We start from the raw sequence: 22,040 nt of genomic DNA, 5'->3' as shown, positions 1-22,040 counted from the left end.
GGTTCAGGGCCTTGAGTGAAGGGTCTACACATAGGCAGCGGTGACAAACAGCTGTATTTCCCCCCCAACCCCGCCCACGGAGCGCTGGGCTGGGTGCTAAGTAAAGAGGCGGAGGGTGCCGTCAGCGCCTGAGGAGAAGAGCCAGGGCTGGGTAGGGTGGAAGGCCACGTCAAGCACGCCCAGGCCTCGGGTCAGCACATGGCCTTTCAGCACCTTCACAGGTACCAGCAGCGGGTTCTGCAGCAAGTCGCTGTGGAGAGCAGAGGGGCTCAGAGACCCGCGGGGCACTGGGGGGTGAGGGGGGCGCCCTGGGGGAGGGGCACTCACTTGTACACCATGCCGTGACAGACAATGACACTGCCATCGTCAGAGCCCGATGCAAAGAGCGGGTACCGGGGGTGGAAGGCCACGGCCCGCAGGGCCTTCTTGTGGTGCCTGGGGAAGGAAGGAGCTGATGTGCTCAGGGCAGCAGAGAGAGGCTACCTGCCCTGCCCAGTCCCCATAACTGCCCCACTCTCACCTCAGCACTTTGTAGGGCCGGGTAGAGAGATCTAGATCAAACCAGACCAACTTGCTGTCGTAGCTGCCACATATGATGTTGTCACCTAGGGGCAGAGCATGGAGCGTGGGTCACAGTGGCCTCACCTGGCCCTCCACCCCCGGCTCCCCTCCCAGCGGCCTCACCTGCTGGGTGCACAGCAAGGCTGGACACCCACTTGCAGTTAGGCATCAGCTTCTTCGTGAGCTCCTGGCGCAGCAGGTGGTAGAGGCGGATGCTGCGCTGGGAGGCCACCAGCAGGAAGGGCCGGGAGGGGTGGAAGGCCACACGCTGCACCTGGCCGTGGCTGCGGCGGAAAGGGCTCTGGCTGCGGCGCCGGCTCAGCTGGTGGATCAGCACCTGCGTGTGGCCCTGGGTTGCCAGCACCACAGCCAGGTAGTCCCCACGCCCATGCCAGGCCACCTGTGTCACTGGCTGCAGGGATGCAGGAGAGGTGGGCTGAGCTGGCCTCTCAGCCCTGCCCTACCCCGCCCCCACGACCCGTGCCCCCACGATGCCCGGCCCTCCCCGCACCTTCCCGTGGCAGATACGCAGACGCAGGCCACCCTGGCGCTCCTCCTCGGCGGCCTCCAGCCACTGGGCAGGCTGCAGGGCTGGCTCCTCAGGCGGGCAGAAGGCACTGAGCAGCTGATCGGTGCCGTCTGCCACTAGCCGGTCCCCGAGGGCTGGGTTCAGCAGTAGCACAGCATCCTCCCTGCAGGCCACACACAACCCTCAGCTCCTACTGGCCCCGCTGGCCCAGATCCTCCCCTCCCCCAGCCCCCACGCACACGGCCACAGCCACCAGGCAGACGGCAGGGTTGGGGTTCCAGGTGATACTCTTCACCACGGCCCCCACGGGCACCGTTTTCATGCAGCGGGCACTGGCCACCTCCCAGAGCCGTACTGATCCGTCGTCTGAACCTGGACACAGGCGAGAAGACCCTCAGCAAGTGGCCCCTTGCCTCTCCCCTGCCCCCCCAGGACTGCCTCCAACCCCGGGCCCACCTGATGCCAGCCACTGGCCCCCCGGGGAAACACTGAGACAGCGGACCAGGTCACTGTGGCCCCTGTAGACCTACAGAGGAAAGGGGTGGGGATGAGGCCCCACCCAGCAGATCCCTCCCTCATGGAGCGGCCCCTGCTGACCCCACCCACGCTCACCAGTGCCTGGCAGGTAGGGAAGGGCTGCAGGTCCCTTGGCCTAGGCAGTTTGGGGATGAGGTCTTCGGGGTCCACGTTCACCTGTGGCAGGGAGAGCACACAGTCATGGCCCCCACACGCACCCCCCCATGCCGGCCTTGGGGCCCGCCCCACCCATGTGCCCGCCCCACCCGCGCACCCGCATCTTGCGCTGTCGAGGACACAGATAGAGGTCAAGGCAGCGCTCAAAGCGTTCCTGGATGAAGCGGCTGTAGGCAGGCACAGCCCGCAGGCTCGGGAACTTGCGCGGCAGGAAGTCAAGCTTTCTCTCTCCAGGTTCCTGCCGTTCCCATGCAAGGCGCTGTGGAGCCAGGAGGTGAGCCCAAGATGCGGCTAGCCAGGGCCCCTGCCCTGCCCCCACCCACCAGCACCAGGTCCACCTCCTCTTCACTGGGCAGGTACTCAGGAGGGGGGTTGTACGACTCAGCGTGACCGGGCAGGGCCAGCTTGGGGGCGGGCACGTGCATCTTGTGACGCCCCAGGACAGCATTGGGGTCCTCCTGGGCCCACAGGTCGTAGTAGCTGGGGGCTGGGTCACGGGGCCGGCGAGGCTGGATCCAGCCCATCTTGATGGCGTGCACCATCCTAGAGACCTGGGCACACATAGCAGCAGGGGTCCACCTTAGGGTCGGGCGGGGCGGTGGTCAGCCATACCCTGGGGTCAGCGCAGGAGTGGAGAGCCCACCGACCACTGTGGGGTGCCATACCCTCAGGAGCAGCACCACAGGGCCAGGGGCAGCACTATGGGGTCGGGGGTAAGCAATGTAGGGAGGGGCTGCACGCACCTTCTCCTTCTCCACGAGCGATGGGATGAAGCTGCGCTTGTCGGCAGGGCGGTTGGTCACCGGGTGGATCATGAGGTCCCCGCTGAAGAAGTCCACAGCCGGCTGGGGGGGAAGCATGGGTGGGCCGGGGCCCTGCCAGGTATCCCTGCCCCTGGGGCTGCCGCCCAGCCACATACCTCATAAGGGTCGAAGCTCACGTCCCCGAACTGGCCCCTCTGCAGCCGCCGCACCAGGGCCACCTGTTCGTCGGTCAGCTGCACCTCCCTGCCTGTCGCTCGGTCCTGCACCGTGCGCCTGGGGGCAGCCCGCCCACCCAGTCAGATGGCCATCCCCCAGGCCCCCCCCGACCTTGCCCGGCTCCTGCCCCCCAGGCCTAGGCCCACCAGTAGTTCGGGTCATCCATCTTGTCCAGGAACTGGTCAAGCTCATCGCGGGTACGCAGGGGCTTATAGATGCGCCGGCCATCCAGGTCATAGCCCACGTGGGGGAAGTCTGCGTACCACTCCAGGGGCACATTGCCCACAGTGTTCCGGATGTCCTGCAGTGGGGGGGGGGGGGCAACCTATGTCACCCCGACCCCGGCCCTGGCTGTGCCCTCCTGCTGCCCCGGGTCTGACGTGGCACGGCGGCCGGCTCTGCCCCCACCCGGCCTCGGAGGCGCCGGAGCTGCACCTTCACATTTTCCACTGAAGTGGTGCCAGCCCCGCGCCTCCCCCGCCGCCAGATTCCTTGGCCAGGGCTCTGGGCAGCCACAGACAAGGTGACCTCATCGCCCGTGGGCTCCCTCCCCTGGCGGGGCCCTGAGGCATCGAGGTGGCAGCCACAGGGCAGGGACACCAGGCTGAAGGGGAGGCAGCTGCTGCTAGCCCTGCTCTTTGGGCGCTTGGGCCCCCACCTGCCAGTCCTGCCCCTGGCCCTCTAGCCTCCAGATCCCCTGCCCCCTCCCATTCTCTCCAGACCTTTTGGTCCTGCCCCCCACCCCCTGCGCTGCCCCCGGCAGGCCGAGCAGCTGCATTCCTGGACGCACATTCCTGGTCGAAGCCCTGCCAGCCACCGCCACCTCATTCCGCCCAGCTCGGGGACTGCTGCCCAGGCGGCTGCTGGCTGCAGCAGTAGCCATGTGGGGGAGGGGCCCAACAAGACGGGGCACAGCTGGGAGCCCAAGGACCCCCAGACACAGCAAGACAGAACCCCCAGGACCCCCTGAATTTGTCCCTCCTGCCCCTCCCGTGGCATGGCCCTCGTGTCCACTGCTGTCCCCTCTGCTCACGTCTACGTCACCACCCCAAGTAGAACAGATGGTGGGAGGGTCCTGTGTTTGTTTCCCCAGGGAGTTGATAGCCTGAGACCTGTCCCTGCAGTTATATGGCCATCCACAGGGGCAAGGTTCCTGGGAGGGCGTCAGGTAGAGAGCTTGGTTGTGTCAGACCTGGGGCGCCGGTGCCAGGTGGGGGACAAGATGGGGGATGGGGACAGCCTATGCCTTTTGTGATCCCATACCATCACCTCCACAGCCCGACACAGAACGCCCAGGTACACGCGGGAGAGACAGACACGGTGGCTTAGGTGCCAGTGGAAGGCCAGACCAGGGCACTGAGGGGAGAGAGTTGGGGTCATGGTAGAAGGTGACCCCCTCCACTCAGCCTAGGCGAATGCAGCAGCAGGCACTGGACAGCCGAGCCTTGGGGGCCCAGTACCACCCAGAGGGGGCCCCGTTTCCTCTGCATCCCCTAGAGAAGGATGCTTCAAATACCTGCCCCCCTAAGCGAGGCCCGGAGAAGGCCGCGGGAGGACGAGGGCGGCTCGGCTCCGACCATCCTCCAGGGGCTGGGGGCGGGGCTGGGGGCGGGGCGGGCCCGAGCGGCCCCGTATAAAGGCCGGGCCGCCCGCTCCAGGTCGGGACGCACATGTGTGCGCGGCGCCCGGAGCCGGCCCCGCCCGGCGCTGCGCAGACCCCGGCCCCGGGCTGCCCGCGAGGCCCGCGGCGGCGGCGGCGACAGGCGGCGGCATGTGCGGCGGGCGGCGGCGCTGACGGCCCGGCCCCGTGTCCTTCGCCATGCTGCGCGCGGCGCCGCCCGGCCGCTACCTGTGCCCCGAGGTCAGCATGCTGTCGGAGGACGAGGACAACGGCAGCGAGAGCTCGGGCTCGGACGGGAAGCCCTGCCGCGTGCACGCGGCGCGCTGCGGCCTCCAGGGCGCCCGGCGGCGGGCCGGGGGCCGGCGGGCGGGGGGCGCCCCGGGTCCCGGGGGACGGCAGGGCCGAGAGCCCCGGCAGCGGCACACAGCGAACGCCCGCGAGCGGGACCGCACCAACAGCGTGAACACGGCCTTCACGGCGCTACGCACGCTCATCCCCACCGAGCCTGCCGACCGCAAGCTCTCCAAGATCGAGACGCTGCGGCTGGCCTCCAGCTACATCTCGCACCTGGGCAACGTGCTGCTGGTGGGCGAGGCCTGCGGCGACGGGCAGCCGTGCCACTCGGGGCCAGCCTTCTACCACCCAGCTCCTGCCGGCAGCCCCCCGCCCCCGTCCCGGGACAGCGAGAACGCACAGCCCAAGCAAATCTGCACCTTCTGCCTCAGCAGCCAGAGAAAGCTGGTGAGCACTGGGGGCCAGGACCACCTCCAGCCCACGTCTGCTGGGCAGAGAGGCAAGGCACAGGGGGCTTGCAGGCAGGAGCAGCGCAGACCGGGCCAGAGGCAGGCAGAACCCCAGCAGCACCTGTAACCCAAACCCAGCCTGACTTCAGGAGCCCCAGGCCCAGGGGAGGGAGAAGCTGGGAGAGCAAGGCTGGGCACCTCTTTGGGGCCCTCTCCCCGTGAGCAACCTGGACACAGGCTCCTGCAAGACTAGGGGGAGAGGGCAGGAGGTAGGGACAGTCCAGAGGGGTCCACCCAGGCAGGACCAGGAAGGGGTCTGGGGAAAGGACCAGAGTGGGTTCAAGTAGCTCTGGCCACCCACCTTGCCCCCACAGGAAGGGGACTCGAGGGGCAGTGAGGAGGGGCCCTGGGGCCACCGCACAGCTCATAGCCCTGCGGCCTGCCCTGGCCTAAGGCCTAACAGGCACCTGCTAACTTTTGCCTCGGTCCCTCCCCCGTAGCCTGGGGCTCCATGTCCTCAGACACCAGGCCTCTGGGGACTCCAGGCTGAGACATCCAGGGGCCCTCCAGCTGCCAGGGGGCTGGGGGGAGGCAGGGGGCTGGGTGGGGACACACCAAGGGGATGGCGTGGCCCGTGATTTACAGCCCTGCTATACTTGGTGGCACCGGAAAGGCAGGGTGAGTGAGGAGAAAATACGGCCTGGCCTTCCCCAATCCCCATTTCCTCTCCAGACAGCACGGGCAGGAGCTCCTGGGGCGTGCACATCTGGGGAATTTAATTTTACAATTTCGGCTGTGCAAAGTGCTCCCCCCGCCCCCCACAACTGCACGAGAAAGCTGGGGCAAGTTTGCAAAGGCAGTGCCTCAGCGCCTGCTCCCCGGACAGCACCCAATGGGAAGAGCTACAGGGGGCTGCACAAGTGGGCTGGCCTGGGGGGCCTGGGCCCCCCGCCCGCCTGATGCTCCCCCCCACCCCTCTGCAGAGCAAGGACCGGGACAGAAAGACGGCAATTCGGAGCTAGAGGCTGACCAGCCAGCTTGGAGGTGGCCCACTGGGGGGAGAGCCGGGAGAGCCCCCACGGACCCTTCGCAGGACCCTCCACGAGCGCCCAGCAGGCTGGGGCCAGGACAGAGGGCGGCCAGGCCTAGCCCAGCCCAGCCCAGCTGGAGTGGGGTCGACAAACAGATGGCGGAGACAGTGGCGGCGGCAGGACTCTGAGCCCCAGCACTCACCCAGGCCGCCTGGAACTTTCTCTGCTGGCTTTCTACCTTGGTTTTCTCTTGGGTCACTATGCTTTGATATGATAATATAAAGTCTGGAAATTTTGTATAATTAAAAACAAAACTGTACCTTCCAGACATGGAGATGCTGTGTCCTCTCATATGCTTCCGGCCCACACTCCCTCCTGTCTCTCGGGCAGAAGCACTGCAGAGCAGGTGCCCATTCTGAGAAGGGTGGGGGCGGCCCCCTTGGGCCCCTAGTGGGCTGAGCGAGACTGGGGAGGAGGCAGAGAGCCAGCGAGGAAGCAAAAAGTACGTGGCAGCGATGAGGATTCTCCCCCACATGCACACTTGGCCGCCGGAAGAGACACTGGCCAGGCAGCCCGCTGGGGTGGTAGGAGAGCCCGGGCTGCTCTGCCGGCGCCCAAGGGCCACTGAAGGCTAAGGAGGGTGGAGGCTCCAGCACACCCGCCTGGCCCAGCCCGAGAGGTGGATTCATTCTCCATGCTGGCAGCCAGTCCTCAGTGGAGGTGTGGGGAGGCCAGCACACAGGGGTGGCCCTCAACTCCCACCCTACTCAGGAGGGTCAACGCCTGCCCCATGGCCTGCCCAAGCCCAGAACCCTGGCACTCTGCAGTCCGTCTTCCTGGACGGCTCCTCACATCCCACAGGGCCAGCCTCGAGTCACCCGTCTGGTCAGAACCAGGCCTGGGCCCATCCTTTACCGCAGCTCACCACCCCCAGCCCAGCACGTCAGAAGCACGTCTTTGGAGAAAGTCCCCAGAAGCCTGTCCACCTCTCTAGGTGGGAAGCACCTCCCCACCCACCCCCCACCTGGCTGCCCTGCCCCCATACGGACAAGCAGCAAGTGCACAGGCCACCTTCTGCCTGACCTAGCCTTCTCCGCACTGTCTGCCTGGGCGGAAAGACCCTGGGTAGCCCACCACTCCCCCACCAAACTCCCAGGCTCCACCCGCCCTCTCAAGGGGGGTGACTAAGCCCCCCACCATGTGCTCCGCACAGCTGGCCAGCCATTAAAATCCTACAGGTGACAATTATAGTTTAGTGGTGTGAGCCCCATGGGGTATGGCGGAGAAAGCAAGGGGGCAGGCGGCCCCAGCGGCCACCCCCTCCAGCCCAGGAGGCGAAGCCTGACTTCCGGGCGGGTGGGTGTGGGTGTGATGCAGGCAAGCGCCAGGTGCCGTTGACTGCTGGGCCAAGGCAGCTCCCCAACTCTGGCTGGCAGCGGGGATGGTGAACCCGGCTCCTGAGCCTCCCTCCTGCCCCCCCAGAGCAGGCTCAGAACTGGCACGGCGAATGGGAACACACACGGGGTGCCTCCCAGAGCGCAGCAGCTGAACCCCGGCTGGACACGTGTGCCCACCCCCCACAGCCCCACTCTTCTGCTGGGACGGGGCTCCAGGGACATACAAGGCAGGAAGCGGCAGTGTAATTTTGGAGGAAATTCTCAAAGCCAGACCCATTAAGGGCTGGGGGCTGTGTCCAATCTGACAGAAATATAACAGGACAAAAACCCTAATGGCTGGCTCCATTCGGAGAGAAACCCAACCCCAAATTTCCTTTCCCTAATCCTGCAGGAACCACAGCTGGCGGGGGCGGGGGCGGGGGCGGGCAGCCACGGTCACCACGGAGGCCCCCGCCGGCCATCCCGGAAAGCCAGGCCAGGATGAGTGAGGGGTGCAGCTGGGGTGGAGCCAGGCACCCCAGTCCTTCTCCTGCCACTCTGGCACAGCATCCTGCCCCAGCCTCCTCCTGGACTCCCCGGGCACCCAGGCCAGCAGCACGCGGCCACTGGGGGGATGAGGTGGCGGGAGGAGGCCCCCCAACAGGGTCTGTGCCAGCCTCCCCGGGGTGACCCAGAGTCTCCACACCCATCCCCATTCCCCATCCACAAGCCACGCACGGCTCAGGACCTGCCCCCCGCCACAAACCCCAGAGGACGGGAGCCCACACACCACTACGGATACAGGTTCCGGAAGAGCAGACCCCACTGAGGGTCTCATGTAGAGGGTGCACCCCTGGGCGGAGGGAGGACCCTGTGGTCCTTGTAGCACCCCCCTCTGCCCAACTGGAGGGGCAGTGACCTTCAGCCTGAGGGCCCGGCACAGGTGTGGAGCAGGCAGCACTAGCAGGAGCATTGGGCGTGGTGATACTGGGACCCCAAGGAGCGAGTGGGGGAGGGGAGAAGTGATGGGAAGAAAGCCTAAAATTCTAGGAACATTTCCAGGGCCAAACAGGAGAACAGGTAGAAGTTTGACGCAGAGGGTGAAGAGAGGAACCAAGACACACCCAGCTGTCAGTGGACTAGGCGCAGGCCTGGGTCTGGGGCAGCCTCGAGCTGAGGCCCCGATGCAGGCGAGGGCCTGCAGGCCCGGTTGGTCAGGGCTGTCCCCTGCACCCTGGGGCTTTCCCACAGCTGCCCAGCCCTACGCTGCCTCAGTCCGTGGCTCCAAAGCAGCAGCAGCTTGGCAGGAGCGGGCGGCCGGTCAGGCGGCGGCCCAGAGGTCCTGGTAGCAGCCGAGATCCCAGGCAGCCAGCAGGACTGGGAGAGAGGGAGGGGGCAGGAGGCGAACGCTCCATCACCCTCCACTGCTCCAGAACTCAAACCAGATCTGGGGCAGGGCCGTCTCGCTGCCCCAGTGTCCACATGGCACCGAGCGGGGCCCCAGGGCCCAGGACGGCAGGTGCTCCCTGCCTGGCTCAGCTGCCCCTGCCCAGCCACAGGGACACAGCTGGCAGCACTCAGGCCCCCTGTGCTCACATCCCAGAGGGGGCTGAGGGTGGGGGCCGCCAGCCGCCCTGCAGCCGCTGGGCTGGGCTGGAAGTGCTCTCAGCCTCAGCTGTCAGCTCCCTGTCCCCGGCCGGCCGGGAAGGAGCTGCGGGCCGCACCACATGATTCATCACCGGCCGCCTGCGCCCAGACCAGCCCCCGCCCTGCTCGGCACCTGCGGCTGCCAGGAAACACATGTGACCCCTGGGCGCACGGGCCCAGGACCCCCACCCAGCAGGCACTGTTCCTGGGGACCCCAGGCCGGACCCGGCCAAGGGTGCAGCCGGCCAAGGGTGCAGCCAGCCCAGGACCTGGCTGTCCTCTCGGGGGCCGCCACGAAGATGACGCTTGAGGGATGTGGCCCGCCTAGGGTCCCACGCCACCCACTGCTGCGTGCCCCCCCAGACGAAACCGGACACAGGCCAGCGACGGGCTGATGTGTCGGCTGGGATTTTTCCGCTCTCGATGAGCTCCCTCCCCTCCCCCTCCCCAAAGTGGCTGCAGCTGTCAGGACCACAGATTGGAAGTGCAGGTACAGCCTGGCCGGCTGCCCGCCCCCAGTGTCTGTCTGCAAGAGAGGAAGCCGGCCCACCTCTGGAATCCTTCACTCTCTCCTCGTTCCCGCTCCCCACCTGTCCCCCGGGAGTGCGGGGTCAGCCGCCCTCGCTGGTCCCGCTCTCCCTGCCCCTCTCCGATTACAATGCCGGCAGTGTTCCTATGCTCCCCCGCTGCACGCGGCCCCTCTGTCTCCCAGCACCACTCAGCCTTCCTGCTCCTCCAGCGTCTCTTCATCTCTGTCAGATGGCGCAGGGCTGCGGGTGGTGCAGGGACAGCCGAGCCTGGGCTCACCTGCAGCATGTCGTCCACAGAAGGTTCCGGAGTCCTGGCTGACAGACCAGAGGGGAGGAAGCCAGGTCCTGCTGGGCCCCCTTCTTGCCCCCAAAGGCCAAAGCCGGCCATAGGCCCCGGCCAGGACAGCTCAGCAAGCCTTAGCCCCAGCCCCTCCCAGGAGCGCAACCTCCCCCCACAGCGCCCACTCACCACTCATGAGCCCACAGGAGCGCTGCCAACACTCAGACTCCACTACTGTCCACGGAGACAGCATCCCCCCACGGGGTCCCTGCTTCAGCTCCTCAGGTGCCCCAGACCCCCACCCCAGTGCCTACATCAATCTCCTGAGCCCACCCAGCAGCACCCCCACCCACCAGTACCCTCACTCACCCTAAGCCACACCCCCTCGCCCCACCTCCAAGCTCCCACCCAAGGGTCTGGCCTCCAGCAAGCCTTGCTGAGCAGCAGAAGTCTGTGTTAAGGCCCCTTCTCAGACACAGAAAAGTAGCTGCATCACGTCTGGGGCTACCGGAGCCCCCACCTGTTCAGCCTCCAGCCCCACCCCCAACTCCAGGCACCCCAAAAGCTCCCTCTGAATGAGCCCTCAGCCTCCCCCCCGAGCCTCACCCCATACTCAAGCCCTACCCGTGCCACCCCCTGCAGCCAGCTCCTTGCAGGGTGCAGGGTCCCGGACCCACATCCCACTCCAGAAAAGCCTCTCACCCACCTGTCCCCATAGGACTCACAGGGGCAAACCCTTCCCACCCACTGCCTGGGTCCCCCCTGCCCTACACCACTGCCTCCATGGCCCAGGGGACCTGTAGCTGCCCCTTCCCCACACTGACCCACTCCTCCCAACCAGAGCGATAAACAGTAAGGACAGCTGAGGGCCACCAGGCCTGCGGAGGCCCAACAACCACAGCAGGCGCACCTAGGAGGCGGCCGGAGCAGCCAGCTCCACCTCATTCCACCTCACACCCTGGCATGCCCCCCACCCCAGTACAGAGTGGGACAAGCAAAGCCCAGGGGCCAGCTGCCCCTGCCATGGTCCCCAACCAGCCTGGGGCTTCAGTGCCCACCCTCAGGTGCCCAGGCAGGTGGCTTCGGCCCTGAGAACTGCACACAGGCCCACCCTGCTGGGAGGACGAGGTAGGTCCCAGAATGCGGAGCCAGCATCCCCATCAGAGGGAGTGTGCTGCTGGCGGCAGCAGGAGGACAGGCGGTTTCAGGCCCCAGAGGCAGCAGGGCCAAGCCGGCGCTTCACAAACAGCGGGGAGGGAAACTACTCCAGGGCTCAGAAACCTGAGCTGCCGGCCTGGCTGCCAGAGCCGAGCTCCCGGCTCTGTTCCCCGCTCCCAGCCGGCAGGCGTCCAGGCGGGCGGGGCCGCAGGAGGAGCCGCCAGCACGGAGGCAGCTGCCGTTCAGTAGCCGGGAGAAGCCATTAACGGCGTTTGGCCCAAGAGCAGAGGGGATGGCGGGCTCTGGATGCAGACAGGCCGGCCGTCCCTGTGGGCTCCCGAGTTACAGCCGGGCCAGGATGGGGGGCCTGGCGGCCAGGGAGGCCTGCAGTCCAGCCCGGCCAAGTTCACAGCCACATGACCCTCACCCTGACCCTACCGTGCTTCTTCCATATGTGCCCACAGGCCACCAGGGCCTCAGTTTCTCCCAGCCGCTAGGCAGAGAGGGGGAGGGGGTGCTGCTGGGAAGGCTGCCACCCCTCGCCCCGCCCCTCGCCCCCAGCCCACCTCCCTGGGGGTCCCAGCAGCGGATGAGATCACGTCTGTGAAGCACGCCACGGTGTGGGGAGGTGTGAGGTGGACATGTGGGGGCGGGGTGGATAGCAGGCGCGGGCCTGCTCCTGGGGGGCCACCCCCGGCTCTATTGCGGCAGAACCCATCCTGCAGCGCCCCCTCGCCCACAGAGTATGAGTTTGGGGGAAAAAGAAGGAAATGATCAAGTGCCTCCATGAGGCCTGGTCAGTGTCAGTGCTGGGGGTCACCCGAAGAGAGGCCCCAGAATCCAGCGGTCAGAGGCCCCACAGTCCCAGCTGCCCCTCACCCAAGGCCCCTTTGACCTGCTCAGACCCAGGGTAGGTGAGAGAAAATGCTGGTGGGAGAGGGTGGGCAAGGGATCTCCCCAGGACACCCCAGCTGCGTTCCCTCCTGCTGAACTCATTTCTTCCAGAATAGCTCATCACCAGGACCCCAGCCCCGCCAAGGGCCTGTGCCTGGGGCCTGTGGTAGGTTGGGGCAGAAGCGAGGCTGCACGGGCCTGGTTCTAATATGCCAGTACCGCCTGGCCCATCTGGGTTTTCTAGGCTGCTGTGCCAGCAAGCAGGGGGATGCCAAGAGAAGTGTCCAGAGAGGGTCCTGGCACTGTGGCTACCACCAAGAACACACCAGATGCCCCCTCTCCAGCAAGAGCCCAGGTCTTCTTGCAGGTGGGGCCCAGCTGAGAGTACAGGGGTGCATCCTGACAGAGACACACCCCTCCGACCAGGGACTCCTGGGTTGGACACTTGGCCGAGGCGGAATAGTGGTCCCAGACCCATAGGGGGCAGCCTGGAGGGCAAGGCTCCCAGGCTGCCTGCCAGTCCCACACCCCAGGGTGTGAGGCCCGAACACCGGCAAAGGTCGGGGATGGGCCCGTGCTGCCTCCCCTTCACCATGCTTACGGACTTGGGGACCAGCTGTGACACCCTGGCCTGGCTCCTGAAAGCTGAGCTCTGCCGCCCCCTCGAGCCACCACTGGCTGGCTGTGCTGGCGGGAACCCGGGAGGGGTGGGGGGCAGCACGTCACTCAGTCCCAGGGCCATATGGGATAGTCATCGCAGGAGGAAGTGCCCCACCCCCACCCCTTCCTCCGCCCTACAGGCTGCCTACCGCCCTACAGGCTGCCTACCGCACCCCCTGCCGCGCGCCATGGGCTGCCCCAGGACTCCTTGCCAGGGCTGGGAGTCCGCCCCCTTGCCTCCGCCACACTTGCAATCATCAGTGACTTCTCACAACACCAAATATAAAAAAGCAGCCGACAGGATGTGGCTGCCGACGGCCAGGGCCCCTGGGAAGGGGGATGGGGAGGTGGTGGAGGGCCATGCTGCACCCCCTCGCCGCACGCCTGCCGCTCCCGGCCAGGAAACCAATTTATTTTGTTTTGTCTCTGTTCTCTGAACGCACAGCAGAGCCCGGATTGGGCGGAGGGCCAGGCCCGTGCAGGCGCTGCCAGGAGTGGGAGGAGGGAGGCCATGCAAAGGGAGGCGTGTCCCCAGGGCCCTAGTGGGGCCTCCCCAGGTTGGCAGGAAGGGCTCCAGAGGGTTTGTCCTGCAGACCCCACACCGGAACCTCCCCTCCGGCCGCCCCAGGCCCAGGTGTGCCTAGCAGAGGGTGGCAGCCTGGCCCACAAACACCATCACTGTACCTGGGCTCCAGCTCCCAACGCCCCCTGACCCGCCAAGGGTCAGCCCAGGCCCAGGTCACCCAGACGCAGCCTCAAGGACATTGCTCCCGGGCTGATCACATCTGCAGGGCCTCTGAACCTGCCCAGGGCACCACCCTGACTCACAGGACTGGCCACTATGTCTGCTCATGCAGACCGCAGCCCACCCCACAGATGGGCAGTGTGAGCCTCCTGGGCAACCCAGGGCACGTGGGGTGAATACGGGGCACCATCTGGCCAGCCCCCTCCCCAGGGTCCCAGAAGAGGCTAGGTGGGTACAGAGAAAGCCACCTGCACTCAGGGACACCTGGACTGGCCAGCACAACCCTGAACATGCCCCGGATGCAGAGGCCTGGCCCAGAACCATGCAGGGGCCCTCCACCTTCCCGGGCAAAGGGCAATGACACATGCCACCAAAGTCATGCATCCTGGACCCCGAATCGCTCCTCCAGAAGGATACAGCCCTGACCAGGATGCCCACTAGGACTGCTGCAGCCTCACCAGCACCCCCCCACCCAGCCCACGCACCGCCCGGTGCCAGCCCAGCTCAAGCCAGGACCCCCTGGCAGAAGACTCCACCCTCCAACAAGTCCTACCTCCTCATCAGAGCTATCCTCCGCGTACTCGTCATCCGTGGCCTCTGTCCTTGGCGAAGGGGTGCCAGCCTGCAGAGAGGGGGGAGCTGTCATGACGGGGGACGCGTGATGAAAGCCCAGGGTCACAGAGAGGAAAGCACTCGGGAAGAAGCCTTTGCTGAGGCCTGGGTTCCCACAGCCCTGCAGGGCACCCACCACCCCAGCCCACGGCCCCTCAGGGCATCTGCCACCCCCAGACTTCTGAGCAGCCTGGCCACAGTCCCAGGACAAGGCCAGAACACCCAGCTCTGAGTGAGTCTTTTGGGCAGCCCTGCCAGATTCCAACACCACAGGCCTCTGTCAGGGCCGGGACCCACCACTGTCCAGACCTCAGGTACACAGCCAGGGCTCCGTGTCCCCCCAGTCTTGCACGTGGGGCTGACCCCACCAGGCCGCACAGGGCACGGTCAGGTCACATCGTCCAGTAACGGGGCCCTTTCCTGTCCTCCCCCACACAAGCCATAACGTGAACACCGGCTGCGCAGCCCTGGTCCAGGGCCCCCATGCTCTCCCCACTCTGGGCTCAGACCCAGCAGGGGCGGCTACAGTCCACAGGCGACAGCAACGCCAAGGCTCGGGCTGAGCAAGCCTACGCCTGGGCCATCCCTACCTGGGCAAGACCCTCACCAACATCCCACCCATGTAGGACCATGCTAGACACCTCTAACTCAGGACTCGGGAGGAAGGTGCACACGCCCCCCCACAGCACGGCAGCCTCCCTCTGGGGCGGCAAGCTGTGCTGTCAGCACTCACACTCTGAGCTGAAATACAGATTCCCTGAGGTACCCAGACAGGAAAGGGCTGATGGGAAAAGCAGCTGACTCCCACCCCTGGGGCAGTGGAGCACTGGCTGCCCCAGCCCAGCGTGCCTGCTCTCCCTTCAGTACTCAGCAGGGTGAGCGGGTAAGTCTTTTTCCAGGAAGGATTCCGTTTCCTATCAGCCTCCCATGCTGCCCTGCTCACCCTACTGCATGTATGCAAGCCCACCAGGAGCCCACCCAAGGCTCCTGACCCACCGGGCCTCCAGGTGCCAAACCCTCATGGCAGGGCCAGAGCTGCCACAGCACCCTAACCGGGCCCACAGGCCGCCACCATGCCAACCTGTCATCCAGTGCGCACACACCCCACGCTGCAGGGCGGTGTGCGCTGGACCATGGGGATCAGGGATGGGTGCCCCACGCACCCCCATTCTGCAAGGAAAACCCTGGGGAGCAAGGAAGGGGTGCCTCATGCACCTCACACTGCAGGGAAAATCGTGCGGAGCAGGGAGGGGTGCCCCCGCGGACTTCAGTCTCCAGGACCGACCTCACACGGGGCCCTGAGCGACCCTCCTCAGGGTTCAGAAGAGGCTGCAGTGCCGGCGGGGCCCACCAGGGGGCAGCCGCGACGCCGCAGACGTGTGGGCTCCACGCCAACGCAAGAGACGGGAAACCCCTTCCAGCTTTGGAAACAGTGCTCTTTGGTGGGGTTTAAAAAAAACTTAAAAATTAAGAAAAAAAAAATCCATAAAAGAGCGCTGACACCAAAAGTTAGGCAGACGCAGCTATGAGCAGGGCCGGCCTCCCGCCAGGCCCACCCAAAGACTGGCTCGACCCGGTCAGCGGAGGCGGGCCGGGGGGCGCGGAGTCGGGAGGCTGGGGACCAAGGGCTCTCTACAGGCAGGGTCCCCTACGCAGAGTTAGGACACAGGACGCGGACAGGGTGACAGCTGGTGGGGGGCGTGGGACCTCCATCCACAACCGCTGGCCCCCAAGCCCACGGGGCTGCGGCAAATCAGGGGTAACGGGCGGCGGTGGGCGAAGCGAAAGCCCAGAGACCGCGGTTCAAAGAAGCGCCGGCTGGGGGCGGGGGCAAGCGGGGAGCCGGACCCAGCCTGAAACAAGCGGGGAGAAAGGCGCCCCCAGGGGCCAGCAGAGGACAACCTGGGAGGAGGGCAGCAAGAGGGGCCTGAGCCCACCGCAGGACCAGCGGGCTGCAGTCCAGGCCCCAAACGGCCTAGAGAGCGTGCAGGCCCAGGGGGCCTGCGCAGAGCTCCCACCGAGCCCTATACTGAGACTGACGCTTAGAAGCTTTACCCTGGGAGCCCCAAGAGACCCATCAGAAAAGCCCGGGGTGCAACGTGTCTGCCAGCAAGCAGTCACCCGCAGGCTGGGCTGGACTGGGCAGAGAAAATCGAAGGTGCTTTCGAGCCCCCCTCAGACCGTCAGGAAAAGAGAAGAGACCCCCCCCCCCACTCTTCCCACCCTCCAGCAGAAGAGTTGCAGTCCTGCCCCTGCACAGTCCACGCAAAGGACACGGGAACAAAGGGCCGCTCTGGGCCTCCACCAAGTGTGGGTGCACAAGGACCTCACCTATGCCAAGCCTGACTTCAGTGACAGTGCCCCAGGGCAGGGAGCAGGGAGCAGGGGGCAGGGGGCCCTAGCATGTGGGAGGCACTAGGCAATCTTCTGCCAGCAGGTGGCTTTAAACATGGCTGCAGATCTTTGATTTTTCTTCCTGTTGAGAGCCAAGCCCCCCTTAATTTAAGGGCTGGGAGGCACTGGGGGTTCTGGGGCCACCTGCAACCCAAGTGGGTGGCTTTACAAGACAGCCCCCCACTGCCACCTGGCTGATCTGGGCCTGACCCTAGCTGCCAGCCTCATCCTGACCAGGGGGCTGCAGGGGCCTGCCCTGGAAGGGGAGGGCAGAATGACAGCCGTCTACTCTGCAGGGACAGGAAGGGCTCTCGTCCTCCAGAGAAGGCTGAGCATTTACTATCTTGGGCTGTGGCCAGGCCCGAGTGGTGTAAATAGTGAACGTGCCTGGCTGTTAACCAAAAGGTTGGAGATTCAAGTCCACCCAGAGGCACCTCGAAAGAAAGGCCTGGCCATATACGTCCAAAAATCGGTCATTGAAAACCCTGTGGACTACAGTTCTATTCTGACATCCACTGGGTCACCTTGAGTCAGTCAACTTGAGGGCAACTGGTTTTCATGGTTGGGCTGTGGATACCAGCCCTACAGTATGACCAAGCAAAGGGACCTGGGTGACCAGATAATACGGGACACACTGTGGGGGCACTTACGGACATCCAAGCAGAGAACTGAGGGGGACACGTACTACCCCCGACCCCTGCTGGGAAGGGGAGGGGGTGCCATGCTGGTCACACCCAGCTCAAGCTCCGTGTAGCCCTGTGCAGCCCTTCCTGTCACCACTCAGGCCCACAGCGGAGGAGACCTGCCCTCCCCCTCAACCCTCACTGCGATATCATCTGAGATACCCAGACACGTCACCTGTTTTAGAGAATCCAGTGAAAGGAAAACAACTTAAATCTAAACAGGTGGATTTCTTCACTTAAAAAGCGGGGAGACTTGGAAATCAAAAACTATTAACTATTGTTATGGACTGAATTACGTCCTGTCCACAAAAAATACCGTGTTGTAAATCCTAACCTCTATGAGTTGAAATTGACTCAACGGCAAAGGCTTTGGTTTTTTCCGGGGTATGCCTGTGGTTATAATCCCATTGGGGAATGGGTTGTCTATGTTAACGAGACAGGATTAATTTAGAGTGTATCTTGAGTCAATCTCTTTTGAGAAATAGAAGAAAACAAAGGAGCAGAAGCTCAAGGAGACAAGGAGAGAAAGCCTTCCCCTAGAACCAGAACCCTGAATTCAGACTCCAGCCTATGAGAAAATAAATTTGTTAGAGCTACCCACGGTTACAGCAGCACTAGGTGACTGAGACAGCTGTACTCACCACCTGGGGCCAAGGGCACTGCAAGGGAACACACACTCATTACTGAACATGCTGACATATCATCAGACTTTTCTTCAGAGAGGGCAGATTTTGTACTTTTGAGAAGAGAGGGAAAGTTTCCCATGATCCTACAAGCCAAAACAGGCACAGTGCATGTGGCCCTTCCCAACGGGGATGACGTGCCCCGCGGCCATTCGCACCAGGGTCAGTGCAGGTCCCAAATGGCAGATGCTGAGGACGTGAACTGTGGCTCCATCTCGTCTTCCTTACCAAACAAATCAAACCCAGTTGAAACAACCACAGCATTCTTGGTGCTCTTACAGGAGTAGACTTCTGTGTAAGTCAAAGTCACGAATACCAGAACACCAGGGCTGTTTGAAGTACAAACTGGTGTAAACTAGTTTCTAGAACTTTTTAACATAGTCAGTTTGTATTTTGTTAAATTAAGCTTTTCTCCCACTTTCCTTAAATCAAGAGCAGGGATCAACCTTCCCCATCATCACAGTACCCGGCCCCGGTCCCCGCAGGGCTCCCATGGGTCAGCCAGGCTCCGTGCTCTCTTCCGTCGCCCAGGTGCTCCACCTACTCCTCATAAGTACCCTGGGCTGGGACACGGGCCTCACCCCAGGCTCTGCTAAGCTAAAGTCTGGCTGGGCCAGGAGAGTTCACCCTTGTCCTGTGGGGGTGACATAGTTTTTCCCCAGTGACTGACACCCACTGTGGCTGGAACCAGTGTTCTGGAGCCCAGCTACCCCAGCTACAAACAGGTGGCTGCACTTGGCACTAAAGGTGCCCCAGGGGCACTGAGGAAGGGGTGCCCACGGGGTTCCCGAGGGAGCTGTGGAGAAAGGCACAGCCTCTTGGTGAGCCCCAGGCCTGGCAGGCACTGCTTGCTCCTGGTTGCCTGGCTTCTGGGGAGGCCCACAGGAGGCCCTGCCCACCCACCTGTGACTGCTTCTCAATGGTCTTCCCCGTCCCGACATGACCTTCATCACTGTTGGCCCCATCCTCACTGTCGTTGTCACTGCCAGAATCTTCTAGGCCGGAGAACACGCTCTCCTCGCTGTTAGAGAGGCCAGAGTCACTGGTATCGATGTGACTAGGAGCAGGGCTGCAGAAAGAGGGCTGCAGGGAAGGAGAGTGTTGGTTCAGCTGGAGCTGCCTGCCCACCTGCCTGCCCACCTGCTTGCCCACAGGCCCTGTGCTGAACAGGGAGGCACAGCAGAGACCGGCTCCTCCAGGCGCCACCACAGCTCTGAGCAGCAGCAACCCTCCACCTCCACCCAAGCCATCCAGCCCAACCCAGACCTTTCCCATCTTCCACCTCCACTGACAGCATCGCCGTTCACCCTTGAATGGGCGTTTTACTTCCCAGTATCTCACAAGACACAGAGACTTTTCAAGGACACCATCCTCTTCTTAGAGTTTAGTTCTCACTGCCTTCCCAAAACCGGCTTTCCATGCCAACTGAAACCCCCCATGCCTCACCCTGATATTCGAGGTCCCCAGAGCCATGAGAGCACTACTAGGAAAGGGGCTGGGGACAGCAGAGAATTAGAATCCACGAGGGACTTTTACTACCCGAAGCAAAAGCCTCCTCATCGCATGAGATTGGGACAGCCAGTCAATCAGTAAACTGACAATGTTGGTTAAAGTCATTCATAAACGTGATGCAGTGTAGGGCCTGGCTCTCTGGGCCAAAGTCTGAGACTGAGGAGGCACAGTGGGCGATCCTGGCGTGGCCTTTACCAAAGGACAAGGACGCAAAGGCGCTTAGGAAGCAAACTGAATGCAGAATTCTGGATTCCCACCTTCTTCAACATTTCACAACCATCTCGCCTAATTGGACAGCCTGTGTTTATCAGCGGTCCCTAGCACTCAACTTCATCTTTGCCTATGCTCACCAGCTGTTTCTAGCATCAAACTTTGTTTTCACAGATATGACCCTCTCATACGCTCACACTATATCTCTGACGTTTTGATAGCTACACATCACAAAAGCAAGTAGAAATGGCATAAGCTGGTTTGGAAACAAACACGACAGAAACTCTTGATGAGTGCCCAGCCCAAGTGATGGCCGCAGCCACGACCAGAGTGGAGCACTGCCTGCTGGGGATGAGGGGTGGGCAGCAGCAGAGGCGGTGTAGGTGAATTTATCTCACAAAGAGGAGGGACAGCTCCCACCAATCCAGCTAAGTGGTGTCAGCTGTGAGAGGATCCAGCGGATGTGCCTCTGTGCTCCAGATGTGACGAAACCCCCAACCAAGCAGGATTGAGCTGGGAAGCAGAACCAGCAGTGCTAAGTGGGTTCAGTTAAAACAACGTGTCCAATGCAAGAGGCTCAAAGGCAGACTGTCCACTGGGCTCTAGTTACATTTCTGCGTTCTAACATCCTTTTCTCCTTGCTGTAATATATCTAACATATTAGCCTCATAATACAAACAAGTACTGCATAATTAAGCGTATATTGGAGGAGCAAGCTCAAGTGTTCTTTAAGTTTTCATTTATTGGTTCTTGTTGAGAACGTACACAGCAAAACACACCAATCCAACAGCTCTACAAGTACAATTTAGCAATGATGATTCCCTTTGAGTTGTGCAACTATTCTCACCCCCCTTTTCTGAGTGGTTACTCCTCATTAACACATTCTCACTGCTCCCTAAGGTTCCAATCTAATTCTCCAGTTGCTGTCGCCACTGTGGTCCCATATAAACAGTGCTAAAAAGACCATAATGCTCAAGGCAGACATTCTTTACTGGCTAAGCTAAACTACTGTTTCGTGTTAAGAAGACTTCAGAGAATATTTTTTATTTAAGGTTTAAAGATGATCTCAGGGCACCCTCTGTGACTCCAGGAAGTCTGGATTCCATGAGAATCTGAAATTCTGTTCTGCATTTCCCCCCTTTTATCAGGATTCTTCCACAAAATGTTTCATCAAAACATTCATTCACGGTAGCTGGGCACCATCCAGTTCTTCTGGTCTCATGGTAAAAGAGGCAGTTGTTCATGGGGGCAGTTAGCCACACGTTCCGTATCTTCCTCCTACTCCTGAATTTCCTTTTTCCTCTGTTGTTCCAGGTGAATGGAGACCAATTGTGCCTCAGATGGCAGCGTGCAAGCTTTTAAGACATCAGGCACTACACAGAGCGCCAGGCAATAGTACAGAAGCACTGAACAGTGACCTGGGATATGCCGTGAAACCATGAACCTCCAAACCAAGAAACCAAATCCCACGAGGTGTTGGTGCACAAGCAGTCTCAGCACTGCTCTCTGGTCCTTGTAGTTCAAATGTTCTTAATGACAGGGTGATGCCCTGCCCTCCATTCCCACCCTCTTCCCATTTCGCTCCTCCTTAGACACTGTTCTCCAACCCCACAGAAGTGCCCCTGATTCCAGACTGCCTAGACACCTCTGCCTGGACCCCTCCCCTGCCGCCGCCTCCACTAGAAGGCAAGGCCCGATTCCCACGGCACCTTTCCTAGATTCCTAGTTCCCCCACGCGACTCAATCCTCGCTCTCAGCTCCAGCCCGACACACACTTCGAGTGGGCTCTCCTAGCTGCGTGCCGGCGAGGTTTGCTTGAACAGCCATCAACAACAGGCCTCCACTAGGATGCCACCCGACACTAGGGCGGGAACGCCTGCGCCGCCTGTGAAATTAATGCCGAACCCCAGGTTGCTTAGGGAGGCGGCTGTCCCATCCTACCCGCCCTGGGCACGCCTGGAGCGGTCCCCTGCAAACAGCAGCCCGGCACCGATACCCTTTCGGTTAAAGGAAACCCCATCCCCGACCTTCACCTCCGAAGCCTCGCCAACTCTGACGCCTCCTCTCCGCCCAGCCACCGCGCGATGTGTCGCTGCCACAGCCACGGAGGATGCGCCCAGCAGCCTCGGGGCGCCCCGCACGTGCGGCCGCGTGGGCTCGGCCTCGCCCGCCCGCCGCCGCCCCGGCCCCAGCGCCCGCCGCCCCGGCCCGCGCCCGCTGTCACCTCCTCCTGCTCCCGCTCCGACTCCCGCTCGGGCTCCGGGTCTGGCTCCGCGGGCCGCTTCCCGGGCCGCGACTGCGTAGCCGCCCCACGTCGCGCGCCCCGCGCGCCCGCCATCCTCCGGTGAGCCTGCTCTGCTTAAACAGCCGCTTCCGGCAGCGACCCGCCGCGTGCGCCTGCGGGGCGTGGCAGCGGGGTCAGAGGGCGCGGCCGGCCCGCCCCGCCCCGCCTGCGTTGATTGGTGAACGGTGGCGGGGGGCGGGGCAGAGCCATCCCG

At 63.1% G+C, this 22,040-nt stretch overlaps 2 protein-coding genes across 2 annotated transcripts; one reads left to right on the top strand and one right to left on the bottom strand.

The window, feature by feature from the left end:
- Nucleotides 1-11: 11 nt before the first annotated feature.
- BOP1 (BOP1 ribosomal biogenesis factor) lies at nucleotides 12-21,953 on the bottom strand. Its single transcript, XM_049853617.1, has 16 exons — nucleotides 21,767-21,953; nucleotides 18,724-18,903; nucleotides 14,002-14,070; nucleotides 2,910-3,064; nucleotides 2,703-2,820; nucleotides 2,527-2,628; nucleotides 2,122-2,334; nucleotides 1,881-2,042; nucleotides 1,703-1,783; nucleotides 1,547-1,616; nucleotides 1,330-1,462; nucleotides 1,073-1,253; nucleotides 685-973; nucleotides 521-605; nucleotides 328-435; nucleotides 12-250 (listed from the first exon to the last, which is right to left on the bottom strand). Exons 1-16 carry the CDS (start codon nucleotides 21,878-21,880, stop codon nucleotides 97-99), a joined length of 2,214 nt encoding a protein of 737 aa, XP_049709574.1. The 5' UTR covers nucleotides 21,881-21,953; the 3' UTR covers nucleotides 12-96.
- SCX (scleraxis bHLH transcription factor) lies at nucleotides 4,527-6,481 on the top strand. The gene is made up of 2 exons (XM_049853618.1): nucleotides 4,527-5,125; nucleotides 6,111-6,481. The coding sequence occupies exons 1-2, from the start codon at nucleotides 4,583-4,585 to the stop codon at nucleotides 6,147-6,149; spliced, it is 582 nt and encodes a 193-aa protein (XP_049709575.1). The 5' UTR covers nucleotides 4,527-4,582; the 3' UTR covers nucleotides 6,150-6,481.
- Nucleotides 21,954-22,040: the final 87 nt, after the last annotated feature.

The sequence above is a fragment of the Elephas maximus genome, chromosome 15 (genome assembly GCF_024166365.1).
Source record: "Elephas maximus indicus isolate mEleMax1 chromosome 15, mEleMax1 primary haplotype, whole genome shotgun sequence".
NCBI classification, from domain to species: Eukaryota; Metazoa; Chordata; class Mammalia; order Proboscidea; family Elephantidae; genus Elephas; species Elephas maximus.
The sequence above is the reverse complement of the archived record's forward strand: the minus strand, read 5'-3'. Positions and strand labels throughout refer to the sequence as shown.